The sequence below is a fragment of the Astatotilapia calliptera genome, chromosome 1 (genome assembly GCF_900246225.1).
Source record: "Astatotilapia calliptera chromosome 1, fAstCal1.2, whole genome shotgun sequence".
NCBI lineage: Eukaryota > Metazoa > Chordata > Actinopteri > Cichliformes > Cichlidae > Astatotilapia > Astatotilapia calliptera.
In genome coordinates, this window is record NC_039302.1 from 11,683,837 (window position 1) to 11,711,205 (window position 27,369).

At 40.1% G+C, this 27,369-nt stretch overlaps 1 protein-coding gene across 1 annotated transcript in view; it reads left to right on the plus strand.

Annotated features, from left to right (window-relative positions):
• Positions 1-358: 358 nt before the first annotated feature.
• Positions 359-27,369, plus strand: part of pde8a (phosphodiesterase 8A) — a 52,365-nt gene continuing 25,354 nt past the window's right edge. The window contains exons 1-2 of the mRNA XM_026163964.1: positions 359-1,931; positions 26,984-27,040. Coding sequence (XP_026019749.1) covers positions 1,779-1,931; positions 26,984-27,040 — 210 coding nt within the window. The 5' untranslated portion in view covers positions 359-1,778. The remainder of the gene's footprint in view (positions 1,932-26,983; positions 27,041-27,369) is intronic.

A 27,369-nucleotide genomic window follows, 5' to 3' on the forward strand; every position in this document is an offset into this window, starting at 1 on the left:
TGTTTTGTGTGTGTTTTCAGACATATTTGCATAGACTTCAACTTCATTATGTGCATTCAAGCGTTTTCCTGTGTATTAAAAATTGTAAATGTGTTTTCCCAGAGTCAGCAGGGCGACATACTCATCCACAGCCACAGTATCTGCGGTTTGCATGTGCTACGTGCTTTGAATAAAGAAATGAAATAAATAAATAAATAAATAAATAAAGGTAAGGCTACCTGCAGCCAGCTCAGCGTTGGTTGGCCAGGGCTCTTTTTTCCTCTTTTCAAAGTTCCCACAGAAAGCAGAGGACCGCCCAGCGGCGCCGAGCGCGCCTCTGATTGGCTGCGCGCAGCTCATTTGCATTAACGTCAGTAAAGGCTGTAGGTCAATCCTTGCGGGTGCTTTTATTGGATGTGCCGCTGTCAAGCAGTGCTGAAGAATTGGAAGGGCAAACGCCAGAAAAGGCAGAGAAAAGACAAACATTAAATCAGCATTATGTAGCTCGATCTTGCCTTACTTCCGCTCTCGACAACCTCAAATAATCCTGCCGTGCCCGATTTCGGATCTGAAACTTGTGGACACGGAGCGGTCCTTTTTTTTTTTTTTTTTGGGGGGGGGGGAAGATTTTTTCTCTCTCTCTCCCTCTCTGTGTCTCTCTCTCAGAGCGATCGCATTCTCCAGAGGTGGTACCTCACAACATTACTCTCTGACAGCCTTTACATCCTTTTTTCTTCTCTCCCTCCTCCTCCAGAATGACAGAAAATCGCGGAGCCTGCTAACACTCTTTACTGCACCCGGGTTTGGAGCTCTTATATCAGTCGGATCATCCTCAGCCGGCCAGCGGATGCCTGAATGGAGATTGCGAGCCATTCACCAAGATTTCTCCGCGTCCTAAAATTGGTGATTTGGGGCTTATAAATGGAGTGTTGTGTCGGGCAGTATGCTTCACGAAGCTTGTTTGACACCGGAGCCACTGGCCAGAATAACGCTCTGCAGTGTGAATATTTCAGCCTGTTGATGATGAACCGCTCAGGACTGGAGCAAAGTGTCGTGAGAACCGGTTTATGGGCCCGTGTCTTGAGCTGAAGTGGGCAACCGGATTGTTGAAGAGAAGGAGAGGAGAGGACAGGGGGGGGAGAGAGAGAGAAGGCATCGTTTTTGATGGCTCCGAGGTGGTGGAGGACGACTACACATGAAACCTTGGCCGCAAAAAATGGATAAAACTATTGCATGAAAGCTGGCCGGGGAGGGGGGAACTGCATGGTGTGTCTTAGGCCTACTTGATAACACTGAAGTTGAAGGGGGGAGGGGGGGGGAGAGAAAAATGAGAAAATGATGATGTGGTACGAGGAAGGCGAGAAGAGGAGCCGGAGTGAGGGATAATAATAATAAAAAATAAAATAAATCGTCCATGGGGATCTCAGCAGCGGAAGAATAACGGAATCCAAGTTTTCGAGGACAAGACAGCTGCTTTGATTGAAGCTCTCCAATTAACTTCATGTGAAAAACAGAGGGAGGAAATCAGCTTCCTGGTCGGGGGTGGGGGTTAGAAAAATATATTATTCATGCCTTGTGTTAGAGCAATTGCAGAACCGGCTTTGCTGTGGCCTAGATGATATTTACATATATATTTATATATATGTAGCCTATATTTAAACAACAAAGAAAAAGTATGAACCTTAGGAGGAAGAGTGGACTTTAAGATTATAAAAAGAGGGCGAATGACACTCTTGTAGCCTCAAAGTAAAGCACTTGCGCAAAAAGGAAAAAAAAAAAAGGCTGAAGTGGGTTGAAGCATGGGCTGTGCTTCAAGTATTCATATCTCTGATAGGGTGGTCTACCACAGTGGAAAAGAGTCCGAGGATTCCCACTCACCCCAGCAGACTAATACCACTCAGCATCAAGGAAATCCTGCCTCTGGACTACCCCTAAAACCCCCTAGCTGCAAGGTGAGGGACTCTACATTCATTTACATTTACACAGACACAGATCCACTATGTATGCATGTGTGTATCTATGTGTGTGAGAGAGTCAGTTGCTTGTGTATATGCATGTCTAAAGCTGTTCAACAAAAAACCTCTGCTCTATAAACTACAGTCTATTTACTTAAAAAAGGTTATTGAATAGAAATATTAAAGAAGGAATACACACAAATCCATGGAGACGGGAGAGGGGATGACTCCAAAGCCATTAGAAATCTGACTCTTCAGACCAACAGGCACAGTCACTACAATATATGACCTGTTGCAAATACACATTTCCATGCAGGGCATTGCAATTTTGCTGCTTTTCTGAATTCAGAGGAAATAGGCCACGCTCAGTGGAAGGTCGTAGGGTCGAAAGCCCTTCGCGCTACCCTGAGGTGTTGTTCTCTTTGAGGTTTCAGGATGACGCAAATATTTGTTGCACTCTTTTGTGTGTGTGTGTGTGTGTGAGTCCTTAAATATCTACTCTGTGAAGTGCTGGACTTGACAGATCTAAAAAATCTACGCACAAGGCAGCAACATGTGTTGTCAAACGTGCTTCTTTCAGCTGTTTTCAGCTGACTTAGCTCTGGCCTCTGTTTCACCTTTCCACCAGTTATGCTTTTCAGTAGGATGTCCTCTCTTGCGAAATCTTATTGCTGTCTAAACTTCATGCACAAAAACCTACACAAACAGCTATCAGTACCCACTTTGACCGTGCAGAGGGATCTTTGCGCTACAAGTGGGGAAAGTGGGTAATGAGAAGGATGGCGGTAGGATTACACCAGAAAGTCTCTCATTGAAAGTGCTTCATCACTGGCAAAAAAAAGTAACAGTCCCATTTGTGTATTGGACCAATAATAATTACACTAAATATAACAAAACAGGCCGTGCCTGCTTCCACTCAGGGACTAAATAGGTGTTTCTAATCAGGATGATTGTTTTTGGCCTTTTTGTTGTGTAAGAGATTACACATGCACATAACAATTTCTGTTATTCAGATTAAGACGTGCGTTTTGGGGTCAGATAGGTGTAACTCTCTGCAGCAAACTGAAACATAAAGATCCATTTTTTTTATGTTTTTGTGCTGGTTAAAAGCGTAATCTCGTCAGCATAAAAACTTGAGCAATATAGCGTTGGGAGCTGTCATCGTGTCTCTGAAGAGTCCATTGGTGGCACATTTATGATGCAGTCAAAGCTGGTCTGTACTGTATTGTTTTGGTGTAGATCTGCAGGCGTCTGTAAGCACAAAGCGTTGGTTTAAAGAAGAAGAAGGTGGGATGTTGTGAATTTAGTAGTGCAGCAGTGTATCTGTGTGTTTATGGGAAAGTGTGCGCTTGTCCGACAGGCCGCGGGCTATCTGAGGGCCTCTGTCAAGCTGAATTTTGTGGCCAAATGTCACCCCAGGATGCAGTGAGAAGTCTGTGTGACAGATGCCCCCACGTCAAAACGCCCACTGTGACTCTGATTGAATTAGTTCCCTGATTGAGTTAGACTAATGGTATACAAATCTTCTTGTGCTGGAAATGTTAATTCCTGCTCTGTAAGGTGTCATTGCCGAGATCCGCCGCGCATTTTCTGAGAGAGCGGCCGGATTTATTTTTACCACAATGGACAGAAAAAGTATTTTTATGGTTGCTTTTCATTAAGAACCACACATGCGTTAGCTCGCCATGATGCATTCAAGCCTCGGGAATCCACACCACTTCTGATTGTTGTAGCTTTTTTCTTTTTTTTTTAAAGGGGGGGGAGTCTCTTAAAAAAAAAAAAAAGACCAATAACAGACACCTGCAGCACTTTGATTTAATAAAGCAGTTTTTCAGGCAATATCATTGAAAAGCACTCATTTCTTGCATTTCATTCAGAAAATATTTGGAAGAATAGACCTAATGAGCAAGAAAGCATTTACACTGTAAAATAGATCCCTGAGATGATGAATGTTTCATATCATTTCATGTGACACAGCCCTATTTTATTTATTTTTTTATAAGTACATTGGATTGACATATAAATCACTACAATTTAATGTCAAATACTTCTTCTGTTTTATTATTATATGTTCTGGGCTTCGGCTTTGAATCACTGTGATTCTGAACAGAACACACGCATTCGTGCCCTGAAGGATAATAATATTCTTTCAAATAAACACACAACTGGCAGTAAGTACAGCAGTGTACACGTTTAGCTCATTGCAAAACTGTGTTAGGCAAATGTGAAATCTGCGCTGTACCTCTGCTTACTTTGTTTTATATCTACATATGAGTGAGGGAGGCAGGATCAGAACATGTGCAGGCATCTACAGCGTGAGAAGGACTCAATAGAAGTTTGGGAGTGTGATGTGAGTTATTGTCAAGGGTACGTTACCATCTGGGCTGCTCTAGTGATGATAAGGCTCAAGTACAAGGTCCTGTGATAGTAGGCTGTGTGTGTGTGTGTGTGTGTGTTGGCCTAAACAGAGAGAAAGAGAGGCCTTAGCCAAACACAACATCATTTATCTGGCCTTGATTTTTCCAGTCTGATTGCCCCCCACATAAGGAAATCAAGTAGCCCCCACTCCCAGATCAGCAAATGTAAAATCAGCTTCACGGTTACCTCTTAGTATGAATGAAAAAGGGCAGTAAAGGGTGCTAAGCTTACAAGTGTGTGGAAAGCAATGCCATCTTGCTTACTGCCTGATTCCAGCCTCTGCGTGCATTAGCATAAGTGGTATCACTCAGGCTATACCTCAGACTCCCCCCTCGTCATTTAACCCTCCCATCCCCGCGGGCGACCGGGCACATGAGGTTTTCTTTCCTGTCGGCTGAGAAACATTTAACTGCTGCTTATCTGAAACACCAACCTGATCCACCGCCGACCTGAGCACACTGTCTGCATTTGTCAGTATTCGCTCCTGTCGTTTCCGTGCGAGCTCTCTATGGCCAAGTTTGTGTGTGTTTAGTCCAAGTTGAGAGTCATTGGGTAATTTATTCCAGAGGAGGGCAAAGGCTTCGCATGGTGATGAATTAATCCACTGTGCTTTTTCTGCTGCCTGAGAGGAAAGAGACTGATATGGGCTCCTTCTCTCTGTCTTTCATTTTGGCTATCAGACATGGACCTTTTTTTTTTTTTCTTTTTTTTTTAAATTATATACCTTTTACTTCTTAGGTGATACTCTTCAAATTCTCTCTGACTGCCTTCATTGCCACAATCGCACACGACTGAATGCACAATAGTTGCTGGTCTCCCTCTGAGCAGCCTCAGAAGCATCTATGTTCAGTTGACTTCAGCATTCACGCTGTTTTCTTTGTCTTTACAGCTGCTGTATGGATCAAATGATGGATTGTGTTTATCCGTGTCTATCAAAGATGTCATGCGTATATGTACAGTGGTCTTTTATAGCCCAGAGCATGGCACTCCCCCCTGGCGTGCTGCCACAGCTGGCCGTTTGAATCCCACTGGGGCAAAGTTCCTGTGCTATAAAGCATTATTTAAACAAACAAAAACAAAACAAACTCGGTGATCAGTTAGATTTAGAGGTGCTGGTAAATGGGTTTGGTTACATCTGGACAGAGTTGGATGAGCAGTTTCTCCCTGTTTCCAGTCCCTGTGTCAAGATAAGCCAACCAGCCTGTGACCGTAGTTTCACATTTAACTGACCGATATGAAACTGAGCTCTTGGCAGGCGAGGACGCATACGTATTTCCCCCACATGTCAAGCTAACGTTTCTTTTTCTGCAGTAATTTTTCTTTTAAACTTTGGCATGAAAAAGGAAAATTGCAAGCTTCTTTAATAAGTTTATTTTATCTTTTATTCAAACAAAATGTCAGCTGCAGTGTCCCTGTGTTTCCCTTCCTGTCTGGAGTGCCTGCAAGGGCAGTAAGGGGGCAGCAAGGGGGGGATTTTTTTTTTTTTTTGGTTTTTTTGCTATGTCATTTATCTCCACTAGCACATGAGCAGAAGGAGCTCAGAGGAGGCAAGATGGGGCACATGGCACAACCACACTCCTCTGGTTGATATATAGGGCGCTCTAGTGCTTATCAACCATGTTTGCATAGCGTTAGATATCCAAGAGTTCAGGGCCAAATGTACTACAGTATTCATACATTTTAATTCCCACAACCACTCTGTTCTTGAACATTAAGCAGCTCACAACACTTCATATAGTGTCACCTTGAGTGTTAAATTAAATTAAGATAAAATGATAAATCTCTTTGTCACCTAAGGTGTAGCTACAGTGGGTCTCTTCATCTCACAGGACTTCCTTACTTGTGGGGTGTATACCGGGTTACGTGTACTTGTGAAACAGACCCTCCCATTGTTTTTCTTGTTTTGTTGTTTTTTTTTAAACTGGTCTTAACAAGCAAGGCCACATTCAAAGCTTGTTCTGCTCCCCCTCCAGGTTTAGAATTTAGTATCATAAGGTCGGCATGTGACAGTTTCATGAGATTACTGAAATGGTATTCTTCCAAAACGAGGCGCTACAAGTGTTTATGTTGCTGCAGCGCTCTCTGTTCGCTCTTCCAGGAGCTCACAGGAATGTAGCTGTGAGTGGGCCCTGGTCCGCTGGTGGCCTTTCATGCTCTTCCTTGAATGCGCCTCTCCCAGCTTCTGGGCTTTCTAAGGTCTGAGCATCTGCTCTGGCTATGCAGTCATGCCACTTGTTCTCCAAGCATCCAGACTTTTAGGCCTGGCTGGGCTGGAAACAGATTATTTTAGGATTGCTTTGGTCTGTTGACTGTTTAGGTGTCAACTATCACTGATGTCATTTGTCCTGATCGGTCGATCATATTTATTCATGGGGATGGAGCAGAATGAGGCGTCATCATTTCTTTTTCACTTCACACTTAACTTTCCAATATTCGTAGTGCAGCAGAATCACAGTTATTTGACAATAATTGCGCGGTCAGACAAGGGTGTGGGGAAACAAATTGATGCAGTATATTTTGCGTGGCAATATCACATTGATACACGTAAATCAAATATACCGGTAGATATTTATTAAGGAAATTAAAATACTCTGGGAATACTATGAACAACAGGGCTTATCTTATGTGTCATCATCCTGAGATGTTGTTAGCCGAGCAAATTTTGATCAAATCGGCTCTGTCGAAAAACTATCCAACACTGGAAACACTTAGCTTGACAAAACTACTTCCTAACTCAGAGAAAGTTAACGGCTCCATCACACGAGTAGAAATGGGACAGCAGCCTGTTTGCATCTACAAAAAAAAAAATCGGTGACTGTCTGTTTATTGCGTTGAATTTTTTTTTTCACATTCCGCAACCATGGTTGTCCGCAGATTGAGGGTGTTGTGCACTCATGACTGCTTTTGAGTCCAAGGCTATTGCTCATCTGGCCTGGTATGAGGCAACCTTTCTGCAAAACAGTTGCAATCTGACTTGGACTGACTGCAGTCACTCTCAGAGAGATTGTTGAAGGTGTGCAAATAATTGTTGTTTAATTTTTAAATGCAGGCAGGTTTCCAACATCCTTCCATCAGAATCAGTTTTTATCAGTGAGCACAACTCGAAAGGACTTCCGGTAGCTGGTTGTCTTCTGGATATATTTTTATTGAACAGGAAGGCTGCTGAGCACAAATATGATAGTTCAATTTGAATTTCTGCTAAATTTCTCTTTGTAAATTTTTGTCTATGTAGATGGGCAATAAATGGAAGATTTCTGACCATTTACACTGCAAATCACCAATTTGACCCCATTCAGTTGCAGACTGATATCGGACTGCTAGCAGACTGACTTTGTCATGTGGCAGAAGTTCCATCAGGATTTAGCGACAATGTTAATATGCCTGGCAATTTAATTTTGCAGCAAAGACAAAAAAAAAAGCAGAAGTGAGATAATGTTATCTTATTGGATAAAACTGATAATGACCAACTATAGTATACGTTATTGTAAAATGTTAAAAATCACAATAATGTGATATTCTCAGTGAAGTACACTCCCGCCTGTACATAAAATAGCAGTATACTGAATGCACAAAGTATCTATGCTCGTCCTCACTGAGGCATGGCAGGGCAGGTGAAATAGTTTCTGCATGTTGTGGCAAACGTGAGCCTAATGATTGGAGTGCTGCATTTTAACTTGTGACACATTTTCAAACAGAAAACCATTTACAAGGATTTAAAGGACAGGTTTGACACTTTAGAAACCTCTAGCGGCGCCCTTAAAGGTTACAAATTAACACATTATACGCTGTTTGCTTATTTGATTCAAAACCAAAGGGTCAAACCTGTGAGCTGTGGTTCTGTGGACTGTGTGATGGAGTATTTCTTGGCTTTGATCATTGACACAACTTTACCATTTATTTGAAATGCAACATGTTAACTGTTGAGCTTTAGAGGGGCGGCCAGAAGACGGGCTACTTCTGGCTAGAGCCTGTCTTTATGTTATGTTAGACTAAATAGCTGTTTGTGAGAGGACTGATTACAGCCATCAACAGCTAGTCCATAAAGATTCCTTAAAAAGTCACAGTATTAGAAATGCTCTTCTGTATATTTAAGGTTCTGCGCCATCTCTCTTCTTTAACCTTATCTTGCCTAGTTTATTTGTTGGCTTGGTAGTATTATCACCATTTTCTGCTTAGACCACCTTTTTTTGTTTTTTTTTCTTCATGTGAATGAATGTTTAGGATACTACACTACTGTCACATGTGACCCTCTATATTACACATTAATCTCTTGAAGTCCCACTCCCACACCTATGAGCGATTATGAAAAGCACATAGTGTAAAAACACAGCATCATTGTTCTTCCAAAGGAAAAGTTCACCCCAGTGTCATCAGTCTTGGACAGCGTCCGTGTCCACAGGAGTGAATCTGCTCTGGAATGGAGCCTTTCGTAGTGATTGTGTCCTGATGTAACCACACACAGCACATCATCTTAACAAAGCTAACAGCCATGTTAATAGCAACTGGTTACTGGAGTACTTTGGACATTTTCACGCTTTATCACACCGCTGTCTTCGCTGCCAGAATATACTGAAGAAACTGAAGGAATGTTGCCTGTTGGAAGGTTTCCTTCTGGGGAAGGATATACAAAGCACCAAAAATTATTAGATTTAGTGTTGAATTGTAAACCTGATGGGTATTTTATTGCAAAAACCTGGCAATTGATATAAAAATAATTTTACAATCAAAGTGCTCCAGAGGCACTGATTTCTTTCTGCTGCCTTTTTTCACTAAATAATTGCTGAGCTGACTAGCTTTAAGGCAAAAAGGCCTTCAGCTTATTGTAAACACACAAGACACTCATTCACCTGCTGTGCACCCCATTAAAGTAGCGCTGCTCTCCTCCTCCTTTGTTTAAAGGGACATTAACTCTGATGCAGAGCTCTCTGGAGTCTATTCTGTCTTTTGCTCTTGAGATGCACTGTACCCTCAGTTGAAATAGCCCTAACAGTGTCGGTGGGGCAGAGTGTAGATGGTGCACATTGTTTTTGCAGTGTCCATTGCGTGCTTGTAACAACACATGTAGGCTGGTGCAGAAATTCAGTCAGAACGCCCGACTAACTTTTTGATTTTTATAGGCAAGTTCAAATCATCTCTTTTGACTAACTGATCCCGTCAAAGTCTTACTTGATTGTAACAGAGCTGTAGTAATCCAAACCGTTCGACCGTGACATGCAAATAAAATTTGTAGCTAAGTTTCAAAAACATGGAGTGAGCCAGTCACTATTGGTTAGCTCCACCGTAACACCCCCACCCCAGAGAAATTCAAGTTTAAGTTGTGGAAACTTTGATATGTCAAAACTGCCTTTTCTTCCTAAAGGTCAAGATGAATATACCCAAATATTAAAGTAATTTTTCCATTCTGATTCTCCTATCGAGTTGATCTAATTTTGCATGTCAGAGAAGGACACTTTGGCACAACCTTTGCTAGAACACTTGACAGTGGTTTTATGCTTCATATTATTTTGCTTTGAGGTGATAAGGTTGATTCAAGATAGACTGTATTACTCCAGGCGCATACCAGTTCGGTTTCATAAAAACAGCGTTTGAAAACAGTCACTGAAACTACCTCTAAGACTGCCTGTTGGACACTTTAGGAGAGTAGAAAATGATTCAGTGGAAACTATGAAAGGACACACCCTAATAAAGTCATTGATGACAGTGGAGCATGTTTGCATGGTTCTAATAGGAGTGACACAAGTGAAACATTCCTGCGTGATGTTCACAAGAACCCGTGCCATTTATCATACCTGTTGCACCTGCCTAATGACATTCCTCCACAGACTGCCTGTATTACTGTGTGCATTGCAACAAGAACAGCTGCTTATAGTTGTGAAATATTGTTCTAGATATTTCTGCTTCAACAAAGTCAGGAAGGTTGAAGAGCTGCAAGGCTGCCTTTCTACCTTAAGTAGCAACAATCTGTGTACAAGAAACCAATTTCTGCTTAACGTGTAGGGAAGAATAATCAGTCACATAAAGTTAAGAGAGATTTTGTGTTACCTTTTTGACTGGTTACCTAACAATATTGCGTCACATCACTCATTACCTACTATCAGGCATCTTGGGTGCGTAGGAAAATGGCAAGCCCTAGAAATACCTGCTAATCGCTAGAAAGAATTTTCTCTGTACACATGTGTTGTCTTAAACAGTTTCTGTTTAATGATACGATGCATTTGCAAATAAATTTATTTATTTATTTATTTACCAGCAATATTGGATGAGGTGAAATGGGTTTTGTGCAGAATGCACTTTCAAGATGGAAAAGGGTGTATTAGATGTACTAAATCCTCTCTAAATGTAAATGACATCATGACATGCTGGAGATTAAATTGCAATCTCCAGTTCTCCATTTAAATCAGTATTGAGCGTATGTAAGTATAAACATTTTAAAATCTTTCCTTTTATAATGGCCTCCTAAAGAAAGCAGTTGAAACGCCAGCGTTAGTACGCAAGAAGAAAAAACCTGCTCAGGTTTCAGTGATACAAGCAGCTGAAAGGTGCAGTGAAATATCTGACATCCACCAGAACTGATTAGGTCTGAATTTTGAGAATTAACCAGTTGAAAGTGTTTCCAGGGATGTGGTCATAAAACCATCAGTGTAACTTTGTACTAAACATTGGGGGGGTCAATATCTCTGTCTAAATAAATAAATCTGGGTAAATTCCCAGATGATTAAACATGCAACTATTTTGCTGGTAATACCTGAAATGAGTAAAGAAAATCAACAGCCTATTTATGCAAGATAATTCATAATTTTATTGGGGGGGTTATATTGGTGGGGTCTGATTATTGAGGGGGTCATAACCCCTCTAACCCCCCTGGAAATTACGCCCCTGCGTGAAACCCAAATAATTTAGACTTTTATTAGGAGTAAAGCTTCTTTTAATTGTCCTTACAGTGGTAATTAAAATATGCACAAAGGGAAACGTGATTTCTAAAATAATTCAATAACAATATTAGTTTTCTTCAGACGGGAAGTTGCTGTCGGTCTAGTTAAACTTTTTTCCCCATTTCTGTATTTGCATATTTTCTAAGGGTACACTGGGCCGCATGTCTTTGTGTTTCTTACAAACTCCCTTTAATGTTTCTGTTGGCGTGCAGTCATCCTTATTCAGCGTTTCGTGTCTCTGTGTGTATGTTTGTCTGTGATTCCAGTATAGTTTGTGTGCCAAGCCCCAGCCCGTGTCGCTCACTAATCCCTCATGCAACAGTGACATCAGTGGTCCTGTTTTAGCAGGCGAAGAAGACGGAGGGGGGTCTGGTGATTATCTAATGCTCTCCCAGCTATCTGAGGAGCCCAGGAGAACCACTTCTGATATTTTTACTAACATATAAGCTGTTTTGGAGGGCTAGAGTCAGGCAGAGTTACAGACGGAGCAGGAGTGCATTTTTTTTTTCAAATTCTAATCCGCTCTTTAGGCCATGGGGCCGGTGTGGTAATTAAGATTGCACTGTTGGGTATGGATCTGGCACGAAAGTTACTGTACACTAATGATTCCCGATTCTTATTTGTGGTGCCTGTTGTTTGGACTTGTGGTCATGTATTTGGCTGGACTCAGAAGGAGGGGGGGCTGACTGCTATGGAAAGGTTCCCGATAAGATTACAGCACGCTGTAGTGTCGCTGGACCGGGCAGCGTCCAACTTAGACTGTCCTTCTGCTTCACTGGCCTTTGGCTTTACCTGGACTGAGAGGGAGGAATAAAAATAACACACACCTGATCAATAGTCACACATGGTTCACAGTAAAGATAACACACTGATGACAGGTGCTGTAAGTAGAGGATTTACAGTTGATAAATGATAGTGGGGGTGAAAGGAAAAACGTGTAATAAAATTGAGGGGTTATTTAGAAAGAGTAGATGTGAACATAAGGGAAGGTAAAACAGGCCTGCGGTGTAGTTGTACTAATGTTGAAGTAGGCCACTGGAAGAAGGGGAGGTTTTGGTTGCCCCAGAGCCCTGGATAGCTTAGGATTGACCAGGTCTTACAGGGATTTCATGGTAATCTGGATAAGGACAGAAATACCTTGAAGGTGAACGCAGGAGAAAGTGCTCAGCTTCTTGTGGGTCTGTCTTTAATTAATTGTCACGCACTGGTGGTAGATATACAAAAACACAATATTTAACATGTTTGGAAAACATTAACAGGAGTTGTGCAGTTTGAAAGAAGCAGTTATTTATGAGGCAGGGAAGGTGTAATCAAATATGCCATTGTGTGAGATATGGTGTTTTACAACCTGAAATATTTCAAGTACTGAAGTTTTGTTTTGTTTTTTAAAAAAAGTATTATTATTTTTAAATATCTCCTATATAAATAAATGACCACGTTCACTCTTTGATCTTATACACTTTCTCCTCTTTAGTTTGTCGATGCTGCCTTTAAAGATCAGAACTTTTTAAAGTTGGATTGTGCTTGTGGTTCTGTAGGATCCTAAAAAAAACAGATGGTGTGTGGTTATAGTGTGAGCACACTTTGAACTTACGTGTATTCGGGTGATTTGAAATGATGGAACATGATTGGAAAATGGACATATTTAGAAAAGTCCAGCCACAGGAGATGCATAAAAGTCGACCTGTGTCGATGTGATCTGTCTTTGCTGGCATGCAGTAGTATAGTAAACATCCATGAGAAGTGTTTCTCTCCAAGTTTCATGAATGCGACTCTTTTCTGCTCCTCATACAACCCTCATCACTTGGCCTGACGGAATGAGCTGCTGCTCAGCCAAGCCTCAGTTACTCTCCTTGGAGCTGTGTTGCACAGATCACATACAAACTGTGATGGATACAGCGAATGCATGCATGCAGGCAGTCCTGGGCATGTCGTGAAATGAGGGAATGCAGCATTCACTTTGACTTTGCAAAGACACTGTAAATGACAGACATCGCACTAGACCAGCAGTTCACACAACCCCGGTGGGTTCTGGGAAATCTGAAGCATTGCTTGCTAACACCAGTTAGAAACAGGGACAGGTCACCAAGGATGCAGTAACCTATCCGTTTTCTGCAAACTCTGTATTTTTAAACCACAGACGTCACTCAAAGGCGTTTGGGACTGAATTCCAGGACAAGTTCAGTCTCTTGTGTGTTTCTCAGTGTCTTCCCTTTGTGTGCGTGTCTGTGTGCACATTCCCGTATGCTTGAGTTTCCGCACTATCTGGTGAGGTAGGAGAGATTTCACTGCAGACAGAATAAAGGTCAGGGTGTATTCTGAAAGCACCCGCTCGAAAAACAATGAATGTGTGTGCGTGTGTGATTAGAAGTTTCAGTTTTTTTGGACAGCACGTGTAAGCAGTAATTCACAACACTGCAGGAAAAGCATTTCAGGTGTCAGGTTTTTAAAACTTGACGTCAAGCAGCATTTTCAGAATTTATTTAGACCACAGTCTTTAAATTCATGCCATCATGAATTCCCTCCACAGAGCAAATACTTACCTTTACTTACTGTAAATGTACCAAAGAAATTATCTAGCTGCTGCTAGCTTCCTTAGCTAACACTACAGATCAGGAAGAAAAGCTATTCTCACTCTCTCCTGTCAAATTATTCAACTGAGTAATTTCACCACTTTTTAATAAGATGGTAGCAACGGGGGAAATACTGAAGTGGACAAGGGTACAAAATTTCGAGTATTTGAAGGGGTGTGAAAAAATCTGTTTTGTATTGTGATTGCTGCATAACAGAAGTGATGCTCTGACAGATATGATGCTAGATGGCAAATTATTGACATAAAATATGGGAAGAGTGGCCCTAATATGTAGGAGGTGTGCACGAGGAATGTCATAACACCAGAAATGTAGTCGTTTGTATCAATATCATTAGAACTACATGACTGTCCCTCCCAATACTAAGGGATTTATCTCACGTACTTAAACATAAAATACTTTATTATAAATTCCATTATTACTTTACTCCTTTATTATTAAATAGTATTACGATGGACAGGATTAGATCATTTTAAACTGGGGGGGTCATTTCAAACATGTAAATCTAAAAAATAATAACATTTATGGGAAAGTAATAGCCCAGTAGTTCGCAGCCGAGTGTGAAGCAGCGGGAATGAGGATCAGCACCTCCAAATCTGAGGCCATGGTTCTCAGCCGGAAAAGGGTGGAGTGCCCACTCCGGGTCGGGGATGAGTTCCTGCCCCAAGTGGAGGAGTTCAAGTATCTCGGGGTCTTGTTCGCGAGTGATGGGAGAAGGGAGCCGGAGATCGACAGACGGATTGGGGCTGCAGCTGCAGTAATGCGGACAAAGCGGATGAAAATGGATGGATGGATGGATGGATGGATGGGAAAGTAATTTTAAGTAAATGAAAAAATTACTAGAATGGTGGTCGCAGACCGCTTATTTAAAATCTTAACCATTATATTTTGTTGACAGGACGCAGACTAAATTGTGAGGATGCTTGCTGGGTAACCTATTGATGCTCCTTTGAGATATAAGGTTAGCTACATGATGTGAGTTTAAGCACTTGTATAACATTAACAGCTGCTAGCATCTGAACTTACAGAAAATAGTTGATTTCACAACAGCAGTGTCAGCTGTCTCAAACAAAATGGTAACATTTAGGAAGGATAATACTGTGATGTCAAACTGAAACTCCTTCACCCCTTTGAACAGGTCTGGATGCCGGTCTTTCAGGTGTGTCGCTGAATTAGAAACATTCCTCCCTTGGTCTGAAAAGCATAATAGCATTTTTTTTAATATCGCTTTTTTGGAAATCGCTAATCAGTCAATTCATCTCCCTTCTCATCAATGAGTCAGGGTGGCATCTTCCACATGTATGCTCCATTACATTTAAATCATGAGTCGGATTCAGAGATGGAAGCCACGTCATTCTCGAGCTGACGCAGTTCCAGTAGTAAAAACAGAATATCAAGAAATACAAGATCTATTTTACTCCTAGCTAGGTAGAGCCATTCATCGGTCACTAGCAGTCCAATGCAATGGTCATTTCTGTGTATGGCTTATTTAATGAGTCACACATGCACAAAAGCACAGGTTCCAGGTTTTACAGTTTTATGGGCACTGTGACACCCTTGTGACACAGTGTGACCTTTCAAAGTTGGAAATCAAAGCTTCTGCTTCAAATGGAAGGCAGCAGTTGTTTTTCCTTTGCTTGTGGTTATTTAGCATGTAAGGATAGATTAGACCACTTGTAGGCTTAAGCTGCACCCTTAATATCCAGAAGAGTTGCAACCTTGGCTCATATGCTTCCTGTTATACTATACGCTGTTATCATAATTGTCGACTCTGACAGTGATGTGGTGACCAGAGCTGTGGATTACTGTCGATTAGACTTGTAGTCAAGACCGCCTAAACCAAGACAATACCAAGACCAGAGGGTATCGGGAACAAGACCAAGACCAAAGTCGAGACGAGACCGAGACAAAAAAAGTCTTTAAACTGCAGCCAGATGCTGCTTCGTTTGCGGATGTCAGGCATATTTATGTGTTTTTGCGATGCACTCGCACAGCCCTCCTCACCGCTGTCTACTACTACTCTACTACTCACTTACTGAGAGGACAGACGCACGCTCCACTTGACTGTTGCGTCTCTTACCCTCTCTGTTTTTCACATAATGATATTATCCTATATCCTCGCATGTGATTGGCCACAATGTGGAGGGATTGGAGCATAGCTGAGCCACTATGTGAGAGCTGAGCAGCGAAAGGAAATTAAGTGAGGAGCCGGCTCTCGCTCAATGGGAGTCGACTCTTCTGATTCACTACAAAGCACTCTCTAAGCACGGCTCTTAGAGCTGATGCTTTTGCGCAGGACACATTATGGAACGTTACTTTGTGTGTCATACTGCTGGCTCCAAATCTCCTGACCACTATGTCGATCTGAGACAGCAAGACCGAGACAGCGAGACCAAGACAAGACCAAGACCACGTAAAAGTGGTCTCGAGACATCCAACTCTACTGTTGATATTTGGTGACTTGTAGCAATCACGATTCAATAACCGTTGGTGAGGAAAGGCAGTATTCTCTGAGAGAGAATCATTTGAGGGTTTCTCTGGGGTCCTGACCCAAGACATCGGCAGCTTCATTTGGGTTCTGTGGATCAGGCCTATCCCTTGAGTACTTAAAGATCCTGAGAGTTTGGAGGCTGGGTAAAAGTTGTAGTTGCTAAGTTGTCTTTAGCTCGTCTGGCCAAAAAAGACAGTGAAGTCATACCTGCCCACAATTCACAAGAACAGCTAATCTCCCTGTTGTATTGATCATCTAATGGGTCATCACCCAAATTCTGCAAAATTGTGGTTTTGCAGTCTGTGAATTGTGATAGATTGTGAGGCAAATAAGCTGCTACGTCACTGAAGCTCTGGTTTAATGTGGTGCAGATCACTGAGCAGCCACTGGGAAGGCCACTGAGATGGAGGGTGCGCTTGGCCTGCAGTAACATTTAGGTTGATGTCAAAGTAACATCCATATCAACCCAAGGATCCAAGATTTCCCAGCAGAACTTTGCATTTTAATGAGAATATCAATGTAATTTACTTGGTCCACCAGTGATTTTAACATCATGTCGTGTTTTTAATTTGCATATCTACTCTAAGGGTACAATTCTATTGTTAGCTTAACCACAAGCTTCTGTAATTTGTCTTTTTCTCATTTTTTATAATCTTGAATGTAATGGTACTCACACAGTGGTATTCAAACAGTGACCTCATTTCCAGAGCCTTAAATGATATCTAGTTTTTAAGATTTATGGGGTCCTTAGGAACTTTTTTGTAAAGCTCTTTGTGAGTTGCACATAATTTCACAAAGATATCTTCACTATTTTGGATAGTTGGAGACCATCTCTTATCACTTAATATGAGATTTTGATTATTTTAGGAAAATAAGATGGTGTAATTAAGATTTTTAAACAGTTTGCAGTTGAAAGAACTACATTAATCTGTTTATGATAACCTATTAAAGTAATGAATTTTTTTTTTTTTTAAATGGAAAGATGTTTAATAGTTACCCGTTTGTCCAAATAGCATGGTTTGACTTGCATTACATCTCACTGTGATGTAAATGTGAACCCTTTTTTTTTTCTCTGTTTTTCTTTATTTTCCTGCAAACAGATTTATTCTTAAAATTCACCAAGAGCCAATTAATGAATACTAATTATTAGTTGGAGGATGACCTTAAATTGGTTTCCATTCAAAGGTAGGAATAGTGAGAACTATCATCAGTTTCGTAGCCAGGCTAGAGAAGAATTAAAAAAAGAGAGATAAAAAAATTAATCGGTTAATGTAAAATTTATATTCATTCACTGTGGCAGCTTATTCTGCCCTGTCATGAACACATAACTGAACAATTTGCATAGTAAATGCAAGATGCTTGCATTGTTAATCTCAACATTGCATGTGAGTCACACCGTCATATATCTAAAGAATGGAAAGAAAATTAGTTGAATGTGATTATTCATTTCATGTGTGTGTGTGTGTGTGTGTGTGTGTGTGTGTGTGTGTGTGTGTGTGTGTGTGTGTGTGTGTGTGTGTGTGTGTGTGTGTGTGTGTACTTTGCTGGACATAGTTTTTGTTTCAGGCAATTGGTCTTTCCTCCGTGTGTGTTCTGCCAGACTGAGAAAGAGACAGAGAGAAAGCATGGATGTTCTGGGACAAACCGATCCACAGTGGCCTAGTTTCCCTCACTCATGCCAGCGACTCAACTAAAGTCTTCTGCCTGGCTGACTGTGGGGTTGGTCACTGTGGATAAAACATGTGGACAGAGCCAGAATACACATTGGCGTAGTTATTTTTCAGAAAGGATGGACTGTAATTACATTAGCACATTAATTGCATTTGTGATTTTATTATTTGTCCTTTTTTATCTTATTCAGTGGTTATTTTATTACTTTTTGAGCATAATAAGGCAATGAAGGACCTGATGGATGAATTGAAAAATTCATTTGTCTTTTATTTGAGATGTAATGTCGGATTAAGCTAGACTGATTTCCAAAATGCTTTTAACACACGATTTTATCCTAGAGTGCAAAGGGATGGATCCATGTGCCATAAATAAGGCAACAAAAGAATTCACACTGTGGACAGTTTTTATCTGTTAACCTCTGCATGTACAAAAAGTATTTGCCTCCTTCTTAATTTCTATGAAATATGTCACACTCAACTGTTTCAGATCATACAACAATTTTTTTTAGACAATGATAACCTGAGTAAATATAAATATAAATATAAAATGCATTTATAAATTTTGATTTCATTTATTATGGGGGGGGGGGGTTTACCAAATTCCCCTGGGTTTACGTGAAAAGTAATCGTGCCCATGAATCATGAATTAACTGATTAACCTCTAAGAGCTCATCGACTCAAAACAACATCTAAAGAACTTCAAAAGCATACCAGCAAACCCACCTCTGAATGTCTCAATAAAAGCAAGTTCTGCAAAGAAGAGTGGGACAAAATTCCTCCAACGTGATGTGAAAGACTCACTGCCAGTTATCGCAAACGCTTGACTGCAGTTCTTTCTGCCAAGGGCAGAACCACCAGTTATCAGGTTTTGGGGGGTAGTTACTTTTTCACACAGGGCCAGGTAGGTTTGGATAAATTTGAAAACATTACTTAAAAATGCGTTTTGCATTTACTTGGGTTACATTTGTCTAATATTAAAATTTGTTTGCTCTGAAATTTTTAAGTGTGACAAATGTGCAAAACACCAAAAAATTGGGACGGGAGCAATTTTTTCTTTTTTTGTTTTCACTGCACTGTAGATGAAGACACTATGTTTTCAGAAAAATTAAAGAAAGAGTGGAAGTTATAATATCATACCAGTACTGAAGGCTTTTGACGAATTTTGAAGATTATATATCATAATTTTCTTTTTCTTTTTTTTTCTCCACCACGGTGTGTTTCCCAGTTTTCTGAAGTACTATAGGTGCAGCTTGTTGTGGAAGTTTATTGTTTATGGCTGTGGTTGTGTATTCAGGTTTGTTGGTTGTGAGAAAAGCATTGATGAGTCATCTGACACTTTTCTGATCTGTCGTTTGTAGTTTGTTCACAAGGCGCCAATTTGGCTACGAACACTCACGCAGTACTCCCCGAGCTGCAGTGAAACTGTAAAAAAAGTGCAACACAAGACCGTTTGTCTTCAAAGTAAAGGTTTTTACTTTACAATGTTTTGGGTGCAGCAGAACTTTTACTTTGAAAGCATTTCTCTAATTTTGTACGCTCATAAACAATCAAAAGGAGGTTTTTGGTCCAGTACCCTTTTTGCAACTGATTTCAGCTATCAAGCACTCATCAAACAGCTGGAGATTACACGTTTGCGGTTGCTGACCGGTATTTAGACCTGTGTGACTGATAGGCCTCAGATGTCTTATCAGTGGGAACTATATGGATGGATACTGTTAAAGTACACGAATAAGTAAAGCTATTAATTTGCCTAACATGTCAGTCTCAAGAAAGTCTTTGAAATAGTCACAAAATAAGTGAATTTGTGTTCATGGAGACCAATTACACTGAGCCACACACTGAAGGCATTAGGTGAATTTCTCATAAAATTTTATATGACAGCTTGTGAAATAGTGATGAAACTGTATCTATTCATTACTGAAAAATAATACGAATTGTACCACTTTTATTTTGACAGCGTAACAAAGTGTGGAGCAGGAGACAGGATGTGGTGATAAATCACTCATTATTTATTTAAGAGACCCTAGTTACCTTAGATTGGTCGACCACCATTCTTAATAAAGGATATGCTGCTGGAATGAGATAAACTAATGTGTTTTACGCCCTTTTCCTTAAGACCAGGCTGGTTGTTATTACATATTTTGTGCATTGGTACTTTACTTAAAGAGATTTCGATTTAGTTCAGCTGAATTTGTTAAAGGTTTTAAATATCGGCTTGGTAGTCGATTCATCTCAGCTGGATATGGTCACAAGTTTGAAACTTCTCTGTTACTCTTGGTTTCGGGGCAGATCTATAGGCAGTGGCCACACATGAAAGTGAATTATTCTCTTTGAGGTAACACACCCAGCATGGGCAGCTAGCAATACTATCTGAGTGGCTCAGCATGTGGTGAGGTTGATGTGTCAGGCGGTGCCATTTAGCCCATCACTTAGCTGAGTGTGTGTCAGGGTTGGTGTGTCCGACTGTGTGTCTGTCTGGTACATAGTGTGCATCCACACCTGTGGCTGGGACTGCTGCCCTTAATCAGTCCTAATCAAGTACATTGATTCATCTCCATTTGATTCACACTTTTAGACAGGAACATGCACGTACACATACACAAACACACGCATGACACCCCACCACTGGTTGTGAGGCCCAACACTTCTAAGGAAGAAATCTGATCTCATCCTATGTTACTGTGCCATCAGCTAGGCATATCATATTCTACTTAACCACATGTAGAGAAGTTTTTAAAAGGAATAAACTCCTGAACTGATGAAGTGGTTTGAGGGAGCAGTGAAACGAAGAGAGAGTGTTAGCTGCACGTTAACTGGAGAGGGCTTGTCAAAGCGAAGGATCTGGAGAATATGGAGTAGCCGTTTTTCTAAGAAGTACGAGCAGGGCAGGCATCCCAAGATTCCCTGCATCCTGGTCCCAGCTCTGGGGTGGAGGAAGCTGTTTACTCTTTCTACAGTATCTCTCACTGCTGACGTCGGCGCACCGAACAATGTCATCCAATTTCCTGTTTTTCACTTTAGTGGAAAGCCACTCTCCCAGTGTGTATGGTCTAGTCTGTGTGAGTGTGTGTGTGTGTGTGTGTGTCTGAGACAGAAGAGCTGGTGGTCTGGAGGAGAGGAGGAGGAGATCTATAGGGCCGGATACACTGGAAGCAGGATATAGGGTCAGAAGCAGCCCCACTACGTAAATACATTAGGTGTATCAAAAGAAAGTGGCAGCAGGACTTGCCTTGTGCAATAGCTAGATTCTTGTAATATTTCAAGATCACAATCATGAGAGGGTCCATGCCAGGCTTCATGCTATGCTCTGGTAGGCACTCGGTGAGATAAGTTGGTGAGCTATTAGGAACTACTGGCCAATAGGGTTAGCCATGTGTTACATATTATGAGACAGATGGTTTATCTAATCATGTGATGGATATTCTGTTTTATACCCATCATGACCACCTACAGGTTCTTTTTTTAGCTCTGGTAAAACAACAGCTTCCTGTGGTTTCACTTTGTAGTCCATTAAATGCTATTAAATCAGGAAATGTGTAGGTTTTCACATTAAAAGAATCAGTAAATATGTGTGACTGTGAAAATTGTTTGCTCATTGGCTAACAACTTATAGCATGGATGATCCTCATTTTTAGTGCGACCAAGATTGTCAAAATAAGTATGATTTTATTTATTTTACCTTTTACCAAGAACCTGAGCCCATAAACTCATCAGGAAATGTTTGGCACAAGTTGAGACAGAAAGCCAGTTTTCCGTAGATTTCTTTAAGCAACCACAGCTACAGCCATCTGGTGGTCTTCAGATAAAATATAAGTTTAAGGCACTTATGCGTTTCTCTTTATGCTATGGCATAATTTTTCAGACCCTACTTTTATATACCTATGACTTCAAAGCTTCAAAACAGGATTTCGGGTGCCAGTGGGTGAAATCATGGTAGCTGAGTAGCTGTCTATGGTTGACAGCTGAACGGTTATTAAAACAACTCACAGTAGGTGCTTGTGTATACACTGATCTGAAGTCAGTTTGAAAGGATTTGGGTATAAATGGTCACAGTGGTGGGGTGGTTTTTGAAAATGTGTTTTATTCATTGTATATTTTCTTGCAATGTAGGTTTACCCATAGATTAAAACAAAGAAAAAATCAGGGGTACTGCAGACTGTCTTAAATACTTCTCTAGATGACTGCAGATGCCTAGTAGCTGTCATGTTTGGTCATATTGGCCCAAACGAACAAAAAGGTGTGATATCACACGATATAACTTTCTTTGAAGTGGCCAGCCTGCAAAATGGCCTCTCAGTGAATGAAAAAACAGACGCAGTTCTGTGAATTTTAGTGAAAAATTTTTTTAGGAACTTGTCAAAGTGGGTTAGAGGGCCTGAAGATTCCAAGTTCACCATGTGCCAACTGGTGTGTTGTAATTTGATTTTGCTCATGCTCGTATATCGACATAATGTGACCCGGGCTGAGTGTATCAGATTTTGGCCATGATGTTACTGATCTACATTAATTCAGCATCTGTACTGAGCTGCTTTAGTCACTGTGTGCTGCTGACTCAGTGTTTGGTACCACTGCGTGTCTGGCTGAAAAATTACTCCAATAACTTTACAGATTGCCATACATACTGAAAATATTGAGGGATAAGATTTGATCATGGTGCTTAAAACTAAAATAACGGCTTATTTATGTGTTTATTTAGTTGTGGTTTATACTTCAATAAAGCACAAATCGTGACAGCTTTCAAGGATAGGTAAAGAATAGGTAAACCCATTACCTATTCTTTAATATAACATCCCTTATTTAATGCTTACCCAGTGTAAATCCTAAATAGAATTTTCTCAGATTACTGCAAAATAATTACTTATTGGTAATTAAAATAACCCGCCAGCTTTTTAAAAAATATTCTCTAACATTTGATTATAATGAAAACTTTTTTATATTAATAAACAATATTTATGTGAAAGAAACACTTGAACCATTCACTTAGGTTTTGTTTTTTTTGTCTAATAACTGTGTCTCTGAATCAGTCAGCAGGAATTTGTATTAAGATTTGTAGAGAGATGACATGATAATATCATCATGAAGGCCCCGTGTACACATGCATGCATGCGCGCACACACATGCAGGCACAGACTCTGACACAAACACAGATTTCCCAGTGTGACTGGTATAACGTGGCAGCATATAGGGCGGGACATTGCTTACCTGGGTGCGCACACTGTGTCTGTACTGCCAGGCTGCCTGGCCTATATGCTCACTCACTTCCCCTGTTTTGTTTGCTCCTGGTTGAGGGCCAACATGATGTTTGCGGGATGCAAATGCTTGTCTGAATGATTCATTGCAGTGTGTGCGTTTGTGTACTGTACAGGAGAAGTATGTTGCCTGAAGAGGCTGGCAGACTGGTTCAGGTGTGTGTGTGTGTGCGTGTGTGAGAGAGAGAGAGAGACAGACAAGGGCTGGCTTTGTGAGTTACACAATCTCAGCTGCAGTTGTATTTGTTGTATCATTGTCAATTGAAGACAAGTCTCTCCGGGATGGTGAGACTCTGGTGTGTTACTGCTTGTGCTACGCCTCAGCTAGCTGGATACTTTATAGCCAAATGCTACACACTAAATGAGTTGTATATAGTACTGTATGATTTATTGAAAGATAGCATATGAGGCAGAAATTTAGTTTGTACAATTCTTATGAGATTGAAAGTCAGCCTGAACTCTCTTAGGGAGCTTTCTTGTCATTTCTCTAAGTAGTTGTCAGGAATAGTTCTCCACACTTTCTGAAGGACATTCAAAGCTCTTCTTTGGATGTTGGCTGCCTTTTGTTCTCTTGTCTGTCAAGATGATCCCACACTGCTTCAATAATGTTGAGGTCCGCGCCCTGGGGAGGCCAATCCATGACTGACAGTGTTAAATTGTATTTTTCTATCCAGGTATACTTTTACTGTATTGGCAGTGTTTTAGGGATCAGTGTCATGCTGAAAAGTTAAAATGTTGCCAATCAAAAGCTTTCCATATACTATTGGGTGTTGGATCAAAATCTGAATGTTCTTCATTCATAATTCAATCAGTTTTGACAAAATCTCCAACACCACTGACTGAAATGTGGCCTCAAACTATATTTACAGTGTACACTCATGTACTGTTATTCCTCTCTCCTGACATGCTGATGTCAATTTGAACCAAAAATTTCTAATGTGGATTCACCACTCTATAAGAACTGTTGGCACTTATTTTCAGTTCTTGTGTAATTTGGCATACCTGAGACTTTTCAGACTCCATGTTTCCCTTCCTTGAGAATTACTTCTTGACAGCCATCCCTCCACTGAGACCATTTCTGATGAGACTTGTCCAGTTTCCTCTTTTACAGCTATAATACACACCATGTTTTCAGCTAATCACTCACTTGTTGTTGAAAAATTGTATTTTATGGCTGTCAAATTTTTGACAGATTCAACTAAAGGAATGGGAACAAATTATGTATATTATTTCTAACCTAGGTTGCCTGTTATGTGTAGACCCAGCACTGCTTTATTGCTTGAGTTAGATGCCTTTTTAATGATTGAATAATTCATAGACCAGTGCTAAACTGCTTCAAAAACAAAAAAAACCATTCCCCTGAAAATGGTCAGGTACAAAGACTGGACTGGAAATAAGTGAAAAAGCTGCTAGTGTCCAAAGAAAAACTTTGAAAGACCTTCAGAAAGTCTGGAGAACTGTTGCTCGAGACCACTTTTAAAAAATTACAAGAAAATCTGGCTTCTTAAAAACAAAATGTAAAGAAATGAGGGGTAATTTTTGCGCTGTACTGTGTACTTTACATAAGATAAGATAAGATAAGATAACCTTTATTAGTCCCACACGTGGGAAATTTGTTTTGTCACAGCAGGAAGTGGACAGTGCAAAAGTTATGAGGCAAAAATTAGAATACAATAAGAATAAATACAGTACACAACTGTACAGAATAGAATAAAATAAAATACTATATACAGTAGAATAAAATAAAAATAAATATACAATAAGATAAAAATAGAATACAAATACAAATACTATATACAACTGAGTAAAAATACAACGATGACAGAAAGGATTATTGCACTTAGTATTATTGCATATGTATGGATGTGTGTGCTTGATCAGTTAAAGTCTTTATTATGGAGTCTGACAGCAGTGGGGAGGAAAGACCTGCGAAATCTCTCCGTCCCACACCGTGGGTGCCGCAGTCTCCCACTGAAGGAGCTGCTCAGTGCATGCATGCATCTCGGTGTCATTTACCCAGCTGCAATCAAAACAAGAGAGAGAGTTCTGGTTCATTCTCATGGCAAAATGAAATGATTGAAGCAGAAGATGTTATTTGCTCTGGCATGAGGGCAAAGAAATCTAGCAACAAAATAAACTAGATGTTGTTGAGCTAAACCCTTCTAGAAGAGCATGGGTTTATGATGTTTCTATATGACTGTGCAAAAAATGTAGCTGGACACTTCTTTATGTGTGCGCATACCACATCAGGCTATTTTGCTACCAGATCCTAGTTCATGTGAAAGATCAGATGATCACAGAGCATCACAGAGCTTGTAGCCTTTCTGGTCCCATACTTCTTGTTTGTGGTCAGCTACAACAAACAGCCTAGTGTCATGATGATGTCAGTTTGGCTACAACCCAGGGCTAATCAGCTTCCCCCCCTCTTTGTTGTTTCATGGAGCTTTCAGAAGGCTTACAATTTAGCAAGAAGTGATTTACTGCAGCCCAGCACACTCTGAAATTCCTCTCTGTATTCCTCCTCACATGTGTAGATTGTTTACGGAGAAGAGGAATTCTAGAGGGATGGCGGTCCGCAAGGGGCTTGGTTGCTATGGTTACTAACCCCTGAGCTGGGTTCCATTTAGCAGGAAGGAAGCTAAATTATTTGCAGACAGAAATGAGAAAGCTCATGTAAGGAAAGTGTAATGAGTGAAAAACCTGTCAGTGTGATATTTGCCCTTTAAAAAAAAGTTCTTTCAAGTCTCCTGTTTAGGAGAAATTGGATGACTAAATTTCAAACATTTGTTTTAATTGAGTTGGTGATGAGAGAAGTATGCAGGTATGTAATACCAATTATATAGAAACACAATACAAGGTTATGCAATTTAAAATTTTAGAGTGCAAAAAGGTTTTGCACTCCAAATTTTGCAAATCTTTTTTTTTTCTTTTAAAAAGTATCTTGATTATTAATTAAGAAAAATCAAAATTGGTTAAAAGATATAGTGTGAATGTTAAAGAGGGTTAGAGGTAGTGTTATATTTCTAGTTGAACAGAAGTAAAATGTAGCGTCAACTGAAAATATTACTTGAGAAAATACTTGTTTATATTTCACTGCTGTCTTTAATGAGATGTCAGATAAGTACATTTCAACATGTTGCCATATCTGTTATATTTAATAGCTCATACTTTAATACCTTTTAGAAATTTTGTTAGATTTCCTTATAAAAATTTTAAACTGATGAGAATGTGTTTCAGAAAAATGAGTTACTGTTGTTTTGTTTTTTTAAACAGGCTAAGCTCCTGATCTGTTGTTTTCATATGAAACAGTATCAGTGAATGATTTATTTATTTTTTATTCATGAGCAAAATATAAGTGAAATCACCATTTAGGATCACTTGCAGTGTATTTCTTTGTCTGTGAATCAATAAACAATAATATTTACATATAATATGTGATACATTCCTTTGGCATTACAGCAATTTTTTTTTTCTTGGTTAAGTATGCATGGTCAGCTTGTAACAATGAATATAGTTATTTATGTCAGTGCTTTCCTGCAATATTAAGGCCAGAAGAAAAGATAAAGGTGTGACATTTTGCTTAACTTTCTTATTTCTGGGAAATTACTGGGATCTATGGAACCATTTTAAACTGAATGAGTGAAATGCTTTTTTTCTGATATTCTTCTAATGCCTGTATTCTTTTTGTTATCTTTCAGACCACATTAACAGAGGTGCAATTCGGACCAATGAAGTTATTTAAAGACCCACTTCAGGTATCGTAAAACAATAACTAACATGACTGTGCTTGAGTGTTTGAAGGCCTTCCGCGAACAACACGAGTGCTCCAGGAAAATATTCATGTCCATTCATTAAGAAGCTTTTAGCTAAGTTGTAAAGCAAAACTTGGTGTGACTGTGAATATTTGGTGGAGTTGTTTTTTGCATTTTAGTATTTAAAAACTTTTGCTTGGAGTTTGGTGGAAATTCTTAAAGACCCCACAGCATGTCCCATGCAAAGATTCGAAAAGAGGAGAGATGGGCATTAAAACTGTTAATGGGCCTATTGTGTGCAGTACACCCCTGGGTTGTCAAGGCAACAAGGC